The sequence below is a fragment of the Podarcis pityusensis genome (genome assembly GCF_964106645.2).
Source record: "Podarcis pityusensis genome assembly, chromosome: 11".
NCBI lineage: Eukaryota > Metazoa > Chordata > Lepidosauria > Squamata > Lacertidae > Podarcis > Podarcis pityusensis.
The window spans coordinates 3,153,592-3,169,317 of NC_138036.1; the positions used below are offsets into that span (position 1 = coordinate 3,153,592).

General features: G+C 43.2%; 1 protein-coding gene across 7 annotated transcripts in view; it reads left to right on the forward strand.

Annotated features, from left to right (window-relative positions):
* Nucleotides 1-35: 35 nt before the first annotated feature.
* Nucleotides 36-15,726, forward strand: part of KIF24 (kinesin family member 24) — a 33,962-nt gene continuing 18,271 nt past the window's right edge. Inside the window, exons 1-5 of one of the 7 annotated variants that reach the window (XM_080973394.1) lie at nt 36-675; nt 773-982; nt 9,496-10,117; nt 10,348-10,537; nt 12,994-13,091. In XM_080973394.1, coding sequence (XP_080829520.1) covers nt 9,510-10,117; nt 10,348-10,537; nt 12,994-13,091 — 896 coding nt within the window. In that variant the 5' untranslated portion in view covers nt 36-675; nt 773-982; nt 9,496-9,509. Of the gene's footprint in view, nt 676-772; nt 983-7,322; nt 7,463-7,591; nt 7,989-9,492; nt 10,118-10,347; nt 10,538-12,993; nt 13,092-15,726 lie in introns of those variants that run through there. The other 6 variants (XM_080973390.1, XM_080973391.1, XM_080973395.1 and 3 more) reach the window with 6 other exon arrangements.

Here is a 15,726-nt window from a genome sequence, read left to right on the forward strand (position 1 = left end):
TTTTTTGGTCGCCTCTCCAATTGGCGAAGAGCGAGGCTTCCCCCCTTTGCTCAACGTCCTATTGGGCGGTTTGAGGTGACGTCTTGCGGCGCGACATATAGGCGCGAGTCTTTAAACGTAGGCTTGGCGGCGTCGCCATGGAGACGCGGCCTAGCCGGGCGAACGGAGCCCTCTTAGCGCACCCTGAGGGAGTCCTTAGCGGTGGTCGGACAAATCTGGGGAGGGGGGGAGACGCGCGGCGGGAGAGCCGTGGCAGAGGAGAAAGAGGCCCAGTAGCCGCAGCCGTTCCCCGCCCCACACTCGGCTAGCTCCGACCTCTGCCCTGTTGCCATGGCGACGGGCTCCTAGAAGCGGGAGCGTCCTCACGAGGCCTAGCGGCGGTTCAGGGCCTCCGCTTGTGAGAAGTTTCTGAGGAAAGTCAGGAGAGGCCGGCGCTGGTTTTGCGCTGCACCTGCCGGAACCCGCATATTCGTACAACCCTGTTAGGATAATACGCTTTTCGGATTTCCTTGGCCCTTGAGCCATTATTTAAAGGCCTTGTTTTAAAACCAGTTTAAAATTTTTTAAAGTGGGGCATGGAGGAACCGACCTCGGATCTGAAAGGACTGACAGGCCGCCTTGCTTTTCCCCTCACATAACGTTTGGCAAGATTTTGGAGGCATCAATTTTCAGCAGGTAATGCTCGTTGCACGTATCTCTGGTGCCGCCGTTTATCTTCAGTGAAAGCCTGATTTAAGGTTTGTTTTTGTTTTTTGTCTCCTTGTATTCCTAGAGTCTGGCAGCCCGCTCTTCAGTTCAGGAAGGATTTTGTGCAGCCGTTTGTGCGAAATCCGAGCTTGCCTAAAGCGATAAACTCAGAAAATCTGAAATAACGATGAAAGTGGAGTCTGGCCTGGATGGTGTGAAAAATACAAAATTTGGAAGAGAATGAAAATCAGCAGTTCTGAAAGACCTGGGAATATAAAAAGAAAAGAAGAAAAAGGTATCAAACTTGTTGTCTGGCAGATCTCCATGGGGAAAGAATTGCAGAGCTGGTAGCATCACCACAAAGAAGGCTCTGCCATTATCATTGTCTTTGTCACCTCTGCTTCTACTGGATACAAATAAGGTCTTAAAGAACCTATATTCATGGGCAAGTTCATGTGGGAGAAAGCACTCCTTATGATGCCTGGGTCTTTAGCTATTATCTGCCTTGTGGTGGTGGGGAGTGGTTAGAGGGGTCACAGAGACCCAGGTTCAGATCCCAATGAAGTATACTTTGTAGCTGGTCAACTCCCTCTCTAACCTACACAGCATTGTTGAGAGCAGGATTTGAGTCGTGGGAGAAACACTTTTGCCACCCGGAGCAGGGATAGGGAGCTGAATATGGCCGGCAGGGCAAAGTCACCATGATGTCAGGTAATCTGTTTTCACTCGTGCAGATAATCAGTTGATTACCAGAGTTTGTAAAGCACCAGGCTCTGCTGATCAGCTGGTTGTTGGTGCTTGCAAAGCACTGTGCCCGCAGGTCTGCAAATTCCCTTTAGCCCAGCTTGGTGTGGTGTAGTGGGTAAGAGCGGTAGACTCGTAATCTCGTGAACCAGGATCGCATCTCCGCTCCTCCACATGCAGCTGCTGGGTGACCTTGGGCTAGTCACACTTCTTTGAAGTCTCTCAGCCCCACTCACCTTACAGAGTGTTTGTTGGGGGGGAGGAAGGGAAAGGAGAATGTTAGCCGCTTTGAGACTCCTTCGGGTAGTGATAAAGCGGGATATCAAATCCAAACTCTTCATCTTTACCTGCCCCACACCTGATGTCATATGTGGTGGGTGTGGCTTGGCCAATAGGTTCACCAACCCTTTAAGAGAAATGGCAGGATATAACTGCCTTGTCTCTTCCCAATTCATTTTTCCTCCAGAATTTCTCAACACTGAGCAAGGTTCTAGCATGGGGAAAGCTCTGCTAGCATCAGCTGCTTAGCACCAACTGCAACTATGCAAATTGGGCTAGTGGGGGAGATGCGTGAATTCTGGGTAAACAGGTGCTGCCTTGTCGTAGATGGGACATTGCTTCTATGAGACTGACCTCATTTTGAGCACGCAATCTTTGTGCAATAATTGGAAAGGAACAGGGCTGAGGCATTGCTTCTTGTAACCTCAGCTTGTATCGGATAATGCATTCCTATTTGGAAAAGCAAACAGGCTGAGTCTTTCTCCTCAGCATCTTCTAGGCTGCAGTCTTATGTACTGTGTTGCAGCCTAAAGATAGAGAGTGGATTCTATGCTGGGGTCATTCTGTTTATGGTTCTGTGTGCTTATACATGCCCAGGAATTACTGAAATGCAGCTGCCTTTGGGGAGGGGCCTTGCAGATACTTGAAAGCAGTGCTGTAAGCACATGTGCGTTAAACTTTGTAGTGCCAAATTCTTTGTGTGGCACAGTTGGCTATACTGGCATACCATACTAAGCCTATTCCTGCTTCTTGCTGGGAGTCTCACCATCGCTGTGCTTTGTAGTGTGCTGAGCTGCCCTATAAGAGGGAGAGAATCTGTGGGATCATAGCACCCTTGGTGGAAAGCCAATGAAAGATAGGGAGTGATCTCTCCACCCCTGTGCTGCTTCAGAGTGTGGTGTGCCCTGCTTCTCCACCAGTGTTTTCCATGAAATAGGAAAGGTCAGTATGCGGTGAATGAATTCCCCATTCTGTTTGTTCACTGGTGGGATTCACATTGTGTCCCGGTGCTCCTCTAAATTTCCTTTGGCATTACAGTAACACATCACTTCAGTCTTCCAAGCAGTATACTGCTACACATCCTCCCAAGTAGGTTTACTTTAGTGGATGCTTTTTTGTAGGCCAAAAGGACTCGTTCTCTGTCCTGAAGCATTCAGGCCTCCCTTCACCTTAGCTTGATTGTTGGGAAGACCCACATTGATCCGAGCGAGTGGCAGTAGGAGTCCCCAGCCAACAAATATGGCAAACTTTGAGAGGATCCTGCTTCAGTGCTGAGATTTGGACCTAGTGACCATAAGATGAATCCTTTCATCCCAATGGATGTTGTGTGAGACTTGTGCACTGAGGGGATTTTGCTTGCCCTTCATACCTCTTGCCCGACAGGCTGAATACTCAGTGCTGCCTTTGTCTGTGGGAAAACTCAGTAAAAGGCAGAATGTTCCTTGTACCCTCTCTGTTGTTCATTAGTTATGAGCTACAAATTGCAGCATAGCTTAAAAGCCCTGTTAGAGCTTTGGAATGTCTTTTCCCCCTGAGCTGAAACAAGAACTTAGTAAAGTATAGGCAGCTTTCCTCCCTCCTATCATTTCTATAACTCGAAAGGAAGAAGCTGGTTGCTATGTAACAGAAACCATTAACATGGCAACTGAAGCACAGGGAATGAAGCAATAATAGCTTCAACTGTGTAAAGACAGATTTCCTTTTATATAGAAACATAATGAAGAAAGCATTCTTGGATTTCTGAAAGCTTTCCTTGCAGGAAAGAATCGCGTGCAATTTTTAAATGATTAGCTGCCCACTATAACTCAGACTTGTTTTATTCACGTACCAGGAAAATGAGAAGTTTCCAGGAACCACAACAGCTGTTGTCTACAGCAGTTGTCCTACATCGGCTGTGGAGCAGAGGCTTTTTCACTGAGGTCATCAGGCTAAAATTAATGTGAAAGAATGATCAGAAAATGGATCAGGCTGCTGTATTTGAAATTAGTGATGAGAAAGAGTAAGGCTAACTGGCTAGCTTTTAGCCACAGTTACAAAGTAGGTAGTGATTTCATTTTTATTTGATAAAACTTTTATTAGCATTTTCAGTTTTACAGAACTATTTATGTCGGCAGTATGAAGAACTTAAAGGCACAGACTAGAGTTTGTGAGATTAAAAATAAATGAAAAATGAATGGATTAGAGAGATCCTGGGTTGCTATGATTTGCACAAGCAGACACATCCACACACCAAGGGTGTAAAATATTTGATATGCTAAGGGAGGGGTAAGCAAACAATATTGCTTTGTGGATTCCATTGCCACCTTTCAAGGGGCAGCAGTTTATGATCATCTGTGCAGTTGAAAATGGGCAATAAAACTGTACAGTGGTACCTCGGGTTACGTACGCTTCAGGTTACAGACTCCGCTAACCCAGAAATAGTGCTTCAGGTTAAGAACTTTGCTTCAGGATGAGAACAGAAATTGTGCTCCGGCGGCGGAGCAGCAGCAGGAGGCACCATTAGCTAAAGTGGTGCTTCAGGTTAAGAACAGTTTCAGGTTAAGTACAGACCTCCGGAACGAATTAAGTACAGTGGTACCTCGCAAGACGAATGCCTCGCAAGATGAAAAACTCGCAAGACGAAAGAGTTTTTCGTTTTTTGAGTTGCTTCGCAAGACGAATTTCCCTATGGGCTTGCTTCGCAAGACGAAAACGTCTTGCAAGTTTGTTTCCTTTTGGATTTTCAATGCATTCCTATGGGAAACCGTGCTTCGCAAGACGAAAAATTCATATAGGGAGAGCTTCTTGGCTGCTCCTGTCAACCAGGGTTGTGCCCAGTGGTGTCCACACACATGCATACCACTTGTACACAGGCATTTTTCCTCCCCCCTCTCCCAGTCTACAAATCTGTCATTTAGACAAGAGTACCAGAAGATTCAAAATATAGTTCCTTTATGAAGGGGATGTGGTGGAGCTATTTCACTGTGTCTGAACAAGGAAAAATAATCTGCTTGGCTTTGTGGTTCCACTATGTGCCCTGTGGCCACTTTGCACTGGAGTAAAATAGAGCAGAATAGAAAGCAACAGCTGCCCCTTGTGAAGCTGAAATTTAAATCTGAGCAGCAAATTCCTCCCCACGCCCTAACCCAGATCCTCACCCTGGTGCCATTTATTCCTGTGAATGAATTTCCTGTGGGAAATGTATGAGGGCAGGAGGTGTAAATGATATTCAGCATGCATTATTAAATTTAAAGTGATTTTTTTCTGGAGGCCAAGGTTTTCTCTCTTTTGTACTTATGTGGATATCATTGCCTCATGGGTCTATAGCATGGGTAGGCAAACTAAGGCCTGGGGGCCGGATGCGGCCCAATCGCCTTCTAAATCTGGCCCGTGGACGGTCCAGGAATCAGCGTGTTTTTACATGAGTAGACTGTGCCCTTTTATTTAAATTGCATCTCTGGGTTATTCGTGGGACCTGCCTGGTGTTTTTACATGAGTAGAATGTGTGCTTTTATTTAAAATGCATCTCTGGGTTATTTGTGGGGCATAGGAATTCATTATTATTTTTTTCCAAAATATAGTCCGGCCCCCCACAAGGTCTGAGGCACAGTGGACCGGCCCCCTGCAGAAGAAGTTTGCTGACCCTGGTCTGTAGACAAATAATGTATTTACGTGATGTGATAAGTGGCTTTTCCCTTCTGTACCAGCAGGTGGCACTGAAGATAAGAATGTAGCTTTTATCAATTATTATTTTAAAGAACTCCTGTTCTTTCCTCAGTGTAGCTGGAAATATATACTTGCTTTTGAGAAACGCTTTTTGCATTTTTAAGTGGGGGTCACAACAGTTAGGAAACAGATGAGGCCACAGGCCATGTTTTCAAACTATACACTATCTGTATAACAGATAGTGTTTGGGCAAAAAATTGTAATTCATTTCTGCCATGAAATTTGCTGAATGGCCGTGGTGCCTAGCCTACCTTACAGGGTGGTTGTTAGAATAGATGGGAGATAGAATAGAATAGAGGGAGAAGGAGACCCATGTATAATGCTCTGGGGCCCCTGGAGGATGGGTGGGATAAAAATGCAACACTTTGGATTAATAGGCTGGAGTAAACCTGACCCATGATGGCTAGCTGCTCTAGAATACAAAATCCAGTGGCTGCAGTCCAGCTGAATTGTGAACAATGGGAATCCTGCCATTGGCTTCAGGGTAGAATGCTTCTTAAACATGCTTTTTGCATAATAAATTGACCTGATTCTGCTTGTAGCTCAGAATTAATTCTCTATGTCCCTGGTAGGTGGTGGCTTGATCATTCAAACTCAACGGCTGAATTTCTAGATGTAGCATAACATTTTAAAACGTCTATTTCACGAGGCACCGGGGCATAACCAAGATAAATAAGTGAAATAAACATGTAGAGAATGGGAAAAGGTTGTTTTTTTACAGCCTTTTTTACAACCTGTTCTTACGCTTTGTTTGAAGCAGATCCCGTTGATTTCTGTATGCCTAGTACTAGGTCTTAAAACCACTGTGTGCGTCCAAAATTGGTACAGTGGTGCCTCGCAAGACGAAAAGAATCCGTTCCGCGAGTCTCTTCGTCTTGCGGGTTTTTTCGTCTTGCGAAGCAAGCCCATTAGAGGTTTAGCGGCTTAGCGCTACAGTATTAGCGGCTTAGGTTTAAAGATCAGCTGATAAGCGGCTTAACGATCAGCTGATAAGAGGCTTAATGATGAGCTGATAAGCGGCTTAACGATCAGCTGATAAGCGGCTTAGCATCAGCTGTTAAGCGGCTTAAAGATCAGCTGATAAGCGGCTTAGCATCAGCTGTTAAGCGGCTTAAAGATCAGCTGATAAGCGGCTTAGCCAGCAGCTGATAAGCGGTTTAGCGGCTTGGGAAAAAGGAAAAAAACCCCCGCAGGAACTGGCAAGACATTTTCGTCTTGCGAAGCAAGCACATAGGAAATTCGTTTTGCGAAGCACCTCCAAAACGGAAAACCCTTTCGTCTAGCGGGTTTTCCGTCTTGCGAGGCATTCGTCTTGCGGGGCACCACTGTATTCTTGTAGATCAGGTGAATTTTCTTACTTAGCATTTTTTATTTCTCCTAAATGCAAACTAAAAATTATGTGGCTAGTGCTCTCTGCATCTCATTATCCAGAGATCCCTCCCATGTAGCAAATGGTTCTGGGTAGTTAAAACACGTTGTTGAGCCAGTGGTTGTTTTAGCCTCATTCTTCATAACTTGTTCCACCACCCCAGTAATGTTTAATCATCCTTTTGCCCATGTTTCTGGCCTCCCAAGTGAACAGGATATTATTAGAAGCACCTTTTCAGGTGCGCTTGTTGGCTTAATTGCTTCAGTCTTACTTTGTTATTGGATTTTGACATTTTGGGGCTAGTTGCTTTGTTTATTGTTGCTGTTTTTATTATGTTTTGCTGTATTCTGTTTTATCTTGTAACCCACGTTGAGGAGGCTTTTTTTATTGCACAAAATTTATATACCACTTGATTGTAAAAATTGCCCCCCAAAAGCCTTCAAAATGATTGCTCTGAAAGGTGACCTGAAAATATTTTAAATAAACAATAGAGCATTTGATTTCAGTAGATTCAGCTAACAATTTGCTTTCCTTCCAGCAAGTCTTCTTTCTTTAACACTGAATTGCTGGTGACTGAGATCATAATCGGTTGACAAAGCACGTATGAAGCTTTCAGCATTTGTTTGATCAAAAGGGAAATTCCACCAAGAAACAAATGGAAGTTTTGTTTGGGGATTTGTGAGTTGCTATCAAATAATTTTATAAGAATGCATCCTGGATGTAGGTAGAGGGAAGTGTCATTAGCTTGAATGTGAATATGAATATGAATAAAATCCTATTTAGTGCATCAAGATTGTAAGATTTTCTCAATAATAATAATCAAATGGTGCGCAATAAAAAAAGGAAATATAAACTTGAAATTGTGTATAGTTGCTCATCTTAAATACACTTAGGTTGGAGTGAAACTATTTGATTTCCAGAGCAGCAGTAGCACACTTAAGATTGGAGCAGAACCTCTTATATATATATTAATACATGCAGGCACCCCTTTGTCTTTGTGACATGATGACCTTTTGAATTTGTCCATATCCATTTCACTGCCTTTTGATCATTAGCTGTGGGGAGCCTTTGGGACACATGGTTGGCCTGGAAGAGGCACATCTAAATTTAGGCACATCGCTTTCTGTAGCTGGTAGAGTCAATCTCTGCAGCTTGTAGCATTAGTTGTAGATACTTTGCAAGTGTAAGAAGCCGGGAGACACAAGTAAGTGATTGCATGTTCTAGTATGTGCTTCTCAGTGTAGTGTTATTGTATACTGTGAATATTTGTGTATGACTAACTGTCTGACTTGATTAATTGACTGATTCCATTTACACACTGCAATACTTCGTTAGAGGTGCTTTTTAAGGCTCCTGAATGAGGGTCACAATTTAAGAAGATCTACTTATCAGTTCATTGGAGAAAAAGAAGCAATATTTATTATGATACAATTTGTGTTTGAAGTAGGCACTGTTCTGCCTTAGGTTCATAAGTTTAATGGGTAGATTTGGGGCTTCAGGATTCCATTCTCCTCATAAACTCGTATTCTACAGCTGTGATTTTAAAGTCACTTGTTTGTTAATTTTGTCAGAGTGACAAGGTGAGCACAATGAGAAGCATTGCTGAATACCTTTTGATGAAAGCACTGATATACCTGGATATCCAGAGTTTCCTTTCTCTGTTTTCTGTATTATTTAGCTCCAGAAAATAATTTATTTTCCTTTGATTTGTTATTTTAAATTACTCAAAGCACACACAAAAATCATAATATGGTAAAACAGTAATCCAGCAATAACAACAAAACAATTAAAAATCTAAAAATTAATAAGCAATCAGAATAAAAAGGGGAACCAAACCCATTTACAACAAACAGAAACAAACCTAGTAATTCCTAATGTGTTAAATGTACTGAAGTAGCCAGTTCAGTACCATTTCCAGAGTGTCTGCTGATGTTTAGTGGGCTGGAGTAAGATGGCAAAGAGTCTTGTGGGACCTTAGATGCTAATTTTTATGGGAAGTGTCAGTAGCTTAGTAACAGAGCTACTGGCACCTCCAGTTAGGGCTGGGAATGTCTCCTGCTCCCAGTCAGTGTACAGACAATACTGAACTAGAACTAGCAGTCTCACTTAGAATAAGGTAGATTCCTAGATATCAGTGGTGTCGGCTTTTGTGGAGTAGAGGCCACTTTGTTGGAACCACAAATTGTTGTCCCGTTGGCAGGTGCACATTTCTAAAGGGAAATGAGATGCAAGCCAGAAGGCTTCTGTTTCCAATCTCGTCAGCTGTTCGCTCACTGGGGAGTTTCGCTAAGCCACTGTTCTTCAGCTCCCTCCTGTAATAGGATAGTAATATTACTGGCCTACCTGACAGAGCTGATGTAAGGATTACTGAAATGGCAGCTTCACAGATGAATGGGGATCTGAACTTGGGTTTTCCTTTTCCGCTGGTACTAATGGCAGTCTTATTTTCATGTCTAGAAATAATTTAAATATGAATAAAACTTTGAATGGTGAGGTACTATCCACCAATAAACTCTGCCATGTAAGCACTGCTGCTGCTACAAGACCCCGATTCATTTTTTGCAGGATCTTTGCCCTGTTCCCAGTGAGCCCTTTAGCATGAAGCAGATGCTCTGTTGCAGCTGCCCTTAATGGATAGTTTCCATGTTTTAAAAAAAGCTACTGTTTCATACAGACATGTTTCGCTTTGTCTTTTTTGCTTTATTTAGCAGACCTTGAATAGAAGATGGCCTCCTGTTTATACGATTGCCTTTGTGAAGCAGAGCTTGAGAAATACTTTCCCCATTTTAGTGCCCTTGGCTTTCAGAGGATTGATGAACTTGCCAAGGTCTCCATGAAAGATTACACCAAGCTGGGGGTGCATAACATGAAGGACCGCAAGCGCCTCTTCCAGCTCATTCGAATAATCAAAATGTTGCAGGCAGAAGAGGAAGCAATGAGGAAAAAACAGCATTTTCAGACAGGTGCTCTCTACCTCCGGCCTCAGGCAACGAGATGTGGCCCTCGAAGACAACTGCACTTTGATTCCCTCTCGGAGGAAAGAGATGGAGGGAGAAAACATCTTGAGCCTGAATCGTGTGCCTTATCCAATTGCTCTGTAAATGAAGATAAAGATGATTTAGCTGCAGTGTTGAGCCACGAAGCTGAATACAAAAGACCTAGGAAAGACTCTTTGAATGCTGCTGCAACATGGACAGAACATAAACTGGGCATTCCAGCTATCAGTTCATCTAACGATATTGCTCCTCTCCTAGGGGATGCTGAAGCCCCCATTGTACAAAGAGTAGCTCATATTTCAGGTTATAATTATGGAGTGCCTCATTCTTGTACCAGGTAATAACCATTTATCTATATTCCTTTACATGGAACAATGTAATTTTCTCCTTCATACATGTGGGGGAAGTTAAAAGTTACAAAATAAAATAAAATTCTGCAACCAATTATCCTACATACTCTTTTAGGAATACATTGTGCATACATTTAATTTGCACGTATAAATTTCTATAGTGTGGGCTGACTTTGAAATTGCAAATTTAGCATTTTTGACATCCTGTGTTTCGCAGACCTAATGCTTCTGAGAAGGAGACCCCGTGGACTGAGACTGACAAGATCCGTGTGTGCGTCCGAAAGCGTCCCCTTGGCTTAAGAGAAGAGAGGCGTGGGGAAGTGAATATCATCACAGTAGAAGATAAAGAAACCCTCCTGCTCCATGAGAAGAAGGAGGCTGTTGACCTCAGCCAGTACATTTTGCAGGTTGCAGTATTTTGGCTCCTTTCGTCTTGTATCATGTCTTAAAGTGTTCAAGTAATGGTATCAAACTGATCTATTTACAATCAAAGAGGAGATAAAACAACAACTTCCCACAGCAGAACTTGGAGTACTAATCTGTATTCTTAAAATTTTGTAAAAAAATAAAATAAATCTGAGCATACAATACAGTAAAAACGGTTAAATCCAGAATATTCATCAACACCCTATCCACTGAATATTAAGCCCTTTTTTGAAAATGAGAACTTTTGCGTGGACTTCCATAGGCCCAGTGGATAAGGCTTTAGAGACAGGAAAGGTGAGAGAGGAAGCTGCTTGTGAGAGAGGGCATCTTTGTGCTTTTGCAGTGGCTTGCCGACAGGTGGAGAAGGATCTCCTCCAGAAATCTGAAGGACTGCTTTAGTCCCTGGGGTCTTCTCTTAATGGATGACACTGTTCTTGGGCCTAGGAAATTAGAATTTGAAAGTTGAAGCCAACACCTTGATTTGCCCCTGGAAGGTGAAAGGGAGCAAGCGTAGTTGCAGCAGTGACAGCAAGCAAGGAGCATTGCAACAGCACTGCAGACTGTAGGAGAATGTTACAGTGTATTGTAGGCCAACAAAGGGGCAGATGTCCTCCAAGGTCCATGGACCCCATACTCTTTTGTTTATTTTAGATATTTTGGGACATGAGTGACACTGTGGTCTAAACCACTGAGCCTCTTGGGCTTGCCGATCGGAAGGTCAGCAGTTCGAATCCGCACAACGGGGTGAGCTCCCATTGCTCTGTCCCAGCTTCTGCCAACCTAGCAGTTTGAAAGCATACCAGTGCAAGTAGATAAATAGGTACTGCCGCAGCAGGAAGGTAAATGGTGTTTCCGTGCACTCTGGCACTCGTCATGGTCCTCCGTGCACCAGTAGCAGTTTAGTAATGCAGGCCACATGACCCGGAAAGCTGTCTGTGGACAAACGCTATCTCCCTCGGCCTGAAAAGCACCGCACCCCATAGTCGCCTTTGACTGGACTTAACCATCCAGGGGCACTTTACCTTTACCTTTTAGATATCTGTTACATTTATAGCAGCAGGGAATTTGACATTACCAGAAAATGATTGCATAATAATTAAGTGCTGCTGTATTATATTCTCATATTGCACGACAGTGTTTCACGAATCATTCTGGTGTGAATGCCTATGGTACAGTAGAAGACCATATTCCAGATGCCATATTGTGCTCTAGGGTGATATTCCTGCCACATATGAGCCACAACCTGTGATTGGCGGGTGGCAAGGGGAGGCATCTCAGACCAGTACTGGAACACTCCCCAAATAACATTACAAATGGTGCTATAAGGATGACATGATCCAAACATTTACTTATCTAGACTGTGATAAACATACAATATCTCTTGCTTGAAAGTTTTCTGTAATTTTGTTGGACTTGCCTCTGATTTACACTCTCCCACCAAAAAGAGAAATGGGTATTTCTAACAATTAAATGTTCTTCCTTGCATTGTCTTGTCTCTTTTCTGTTGGAAAGTGAGCATATTGTAATTACTGCCCGAGGCGCCTGTGCTTAACAAAGGCAACAGAACTGGGCTGCCAGCCTAGTGAATTCCCTTTCCCCCGGTTTCCATTGTACTAGAGAGCAAGGTTCTCACAGGCCTTCAGTGCTCCAGTTCTCGCTGAATGATCTATGCTCTCTCTTCCTCTACCCTCCTTCCCCTCTGTGGTTAATGATTTTTCAGCTAATAGTCTTGCATCTTTTCTCTCTCTTGGTCCCAGGTACCTTCTGCTGCCTAGATCAAATTCTCATTCCGATTGACAGCAGCAGGAAGGTAACCAGTCTGCAGAGCAGCATGTTATGTACACACATGCCCCTCCTCTCCCTGGTGCTTCAGTTCAGTGGAGCTCTTGCCAAATAATAAATAAAGTCCTCATAGATTGTGCCTACTGACACAAACAGCTTAAGAGGAAGAATTCGCCTTAAGTGCAGGAAGTTTTACTTCTGAAACTGTGAAATGTCTTTCTAGGTTTCTAGTTTCCTTTGCCTCAAAAATACAACAGAATTTGGTAGTGGAAGTTCCTTTTCAGCAGCAAGAATCCACGGCTTGATTTTGGGCCTTAACTTTTATTTTGCATCATTCCATGTTATCATTGCATACCTGTTCGCTTAAGGCAAGATGAAGTATTCTCTTCTGCCTCCCTCCCTCCCTCTTCCCTTTCTTATTTTAGCTCTGCTCACAGCTTTGTTTCCAGAGACACTTGCTTGGTACAGTTGCTGAATCCATTAGTTTGCTCTGGCTGATGGTGATTGCATGATGTCTGAATTTGGCTATGCGGGGTCTGAGCTTCCTGGTTTCACTCTGAATGGGATTCACATCCACAGCTGTGTATCTTATCATCATGGGTGGGTGAAAGGAGTGGAATTCCTTTTTGTGTAAATATCCCTTTTCTTTTTGCAGCATGTGTTTTACTTTGATGAAGTCTTTGGGGAGGCCTGTTCCAACCAGGATGTGTACATGAAGACTGCCCACCCCCTCATTCAACACATTTTCAATGGGTAGGGTGTTGTTGTATCCTTTCCCTCTCTGTGCCTATGAACATTTTCATTGTTTATATATGTTTATTGAAGTTTTCATGGTGCTCACCTTTCTTCCTCTGTTTTTCTTTTGGTGAAGGTACGCGCGCGCACACACACACACACACACTATCCTATATCTGAATTATGTGTCATTTTAAAATAAATGAGCAGATAAGAGAAGGAAAGTAAAAATTGTTTTCCTTTTTATTTATTTAGATTTATATCCTGCCACTTGACAAGGTAGCTCACAATTTAAAAGGTGAATAATCAAATATAATAATCATAAAACAAATAAGAAAAACAAAATGTGTAGTAAAAAAGGGCATCCGGTATAAAATCAGCAACAGGCGTAGCATAACTCAGTTGTTCCCACCATCGTAACCCCAAAGCCAGAACATTTTCATAGGTGTCTTGAAGACTTCCATGGAATTGCTGTGATGGGCACCCATTTAGGAAAGTATTACCTAAGGTATGCCATTCTAGCAGATATTCAGTGGTAAAGGGGGTCTGACGTAGGGTTTTCATTGGCAGCTGCAGAAGCAAGCTTTCCACTGGACGACTTAGGACTTTAAAGGTCAAAACTGGTACTTTGAATGGAGCCTGGAAACCAACCAGCAACCAGCCGTGCTTCTTCATTATGAATGTTCTTACATCCTGTGACTGTTTGCAGCCAGTAGCTAGGCACCAATTCTAGTCCAGGGGCTGCTTCTTAACACCCTTTCAAGGATAGTCCCATATGAAGTGTTTCATGTGTGGGGGGGGGGAATAGAAATCTCCTTAACAATGTAAATAACAATAAAACCCAAAATGGCATCATGCCAAAGCCCCACAGAATGAAGGGGAACTGCATAAGCACACAAAAGTATAATGGGGTTGGTGGTTGACTTTCAGGCTGGCAGCGCAGATCTTCTGCATTACCATGTTACATATTTTTGTGTTTTTATATTGTAAACCACACTGTGCTCCTTGGATGAAGGGCGGTATAGAAATCTTGGAGCACTGCAGCAGGCACATGACTTAGGAGGAGTGTCACCTCCCCACCAGTGTTCTCAACCACACTAGGGAAATGTGTAGCTTTTGAAAAGTAATGGTGACTTGTATTTACTTCTGTAACAATGAACGATCAGAATTTTTTTATTTTAATAGTTAAAAAAAAAAGCAGGGTCCCAAGGTGCTTTAAACACTAATGTATGTGTCAAGGGATATGGGTGATGCTGTGGTCTAAACCACAGAGCCTAGGGCTTGCCGATCAGAAGGTCGGCGGTTCGAATCCCCGCGACGGGGTGAGCTCCTGTTGCTCGGTCCCTGCTCCTGCCCACCTAGCAGTTCAAAAGCACGTCAAGTGCAAGTAGATAAATAGGTACCGCTCCGCTGGGAAGGTAAACGACGTTTCTGTGCGCTGCTCTGGTTTCGTCAGAAGCGGCTTAGTCATGCTGGCCACATGACCCGGAAGCTGTCTGCGGACAAACGCTGGCTCCCTTGGCCGAGATGAGCGTGCAACCCCAGAGTCGTCTGCGACTGGATTTAACAGTCAGGGGTACCTTTACCTTTACCTTTCTGTATCATGGCCTGAACTTTCATGGGCTATATCCACTCTGCTTTTGAGAGATTCCAGTAGCTACTTGTGGTTGTTGTTACTGCTGCTTTATTGTGAATCAAATCAGCTCATGGGCTGGAAAACCAGTGCTGATGGTCCCAATTTGTTTGTTAAACTAAGGCTTGCTTCTTTTAATGCCACCTCACTCAGCTAGAAAAAGAGCAGCCTCTTGTGGCCATTCAGGATTTCAGATGCTGTTTCAAATTAAGTCTCAGTATGGAGTGTCAGACTTGAGTGTCATCTGCTGGAGGCGCTGCCCACTAATTTTTGATGCCAGAGAAGTCAGCAGAGATTTGAGTAATACTACCCGGGTTATAAGCATTTTGTGGATTGCACCTGGGGCACACGTAAAATTTCTTTCCTGCCATATCCCAAATGTTCAGGGTGGATTACAATAGATAAGCTGGGCCAGGGACATTAAAAATGGTGCCCTACTGATGGTGCCGATTTGCAAGGCTCCATTATGACTAAGCAGGGATTCAAATCTGGATTTTTGCTGCTCTGCATTGCACTGCAAAATAAAATAAAGGTACTTCAGAGACAATCTCCTTTGGTGTAAGTAGAAGAAATATTTATTGCAAGGTCATTGTCTTGTACCATAGGTCTCTGCTTCTTTAACTATACCAATTTAGTGTAGTCCCCTCTCCTCGCATCTTTCATGTTGCTACTTAAAACAACAACTGGTATTCAGCTACATAAGGAAAACCCACCAGTACAATTACATTTTGTTTTCAGCCTTGTGACTTTTGGGACAAAGTCAACTAGATGAAGGTACTTTTAGGATGCAACCATATTAAATCAGAGTGTAACTTGAGAAAGGTCAGATATAATACTGCTCACAACTTCTATATCAATATTTTACCATTCAACTGTACATACACACAGACACAAGACGCTTTCATATTTAAGGAAGCAAAAAGACCAAATACCTTCACTCCATCTTCCACCTGGCTATTCTGAATAGTTAAACTGACTATTGGGCCAAGCTGAATATCACAAAAGACTAAACTCCACATT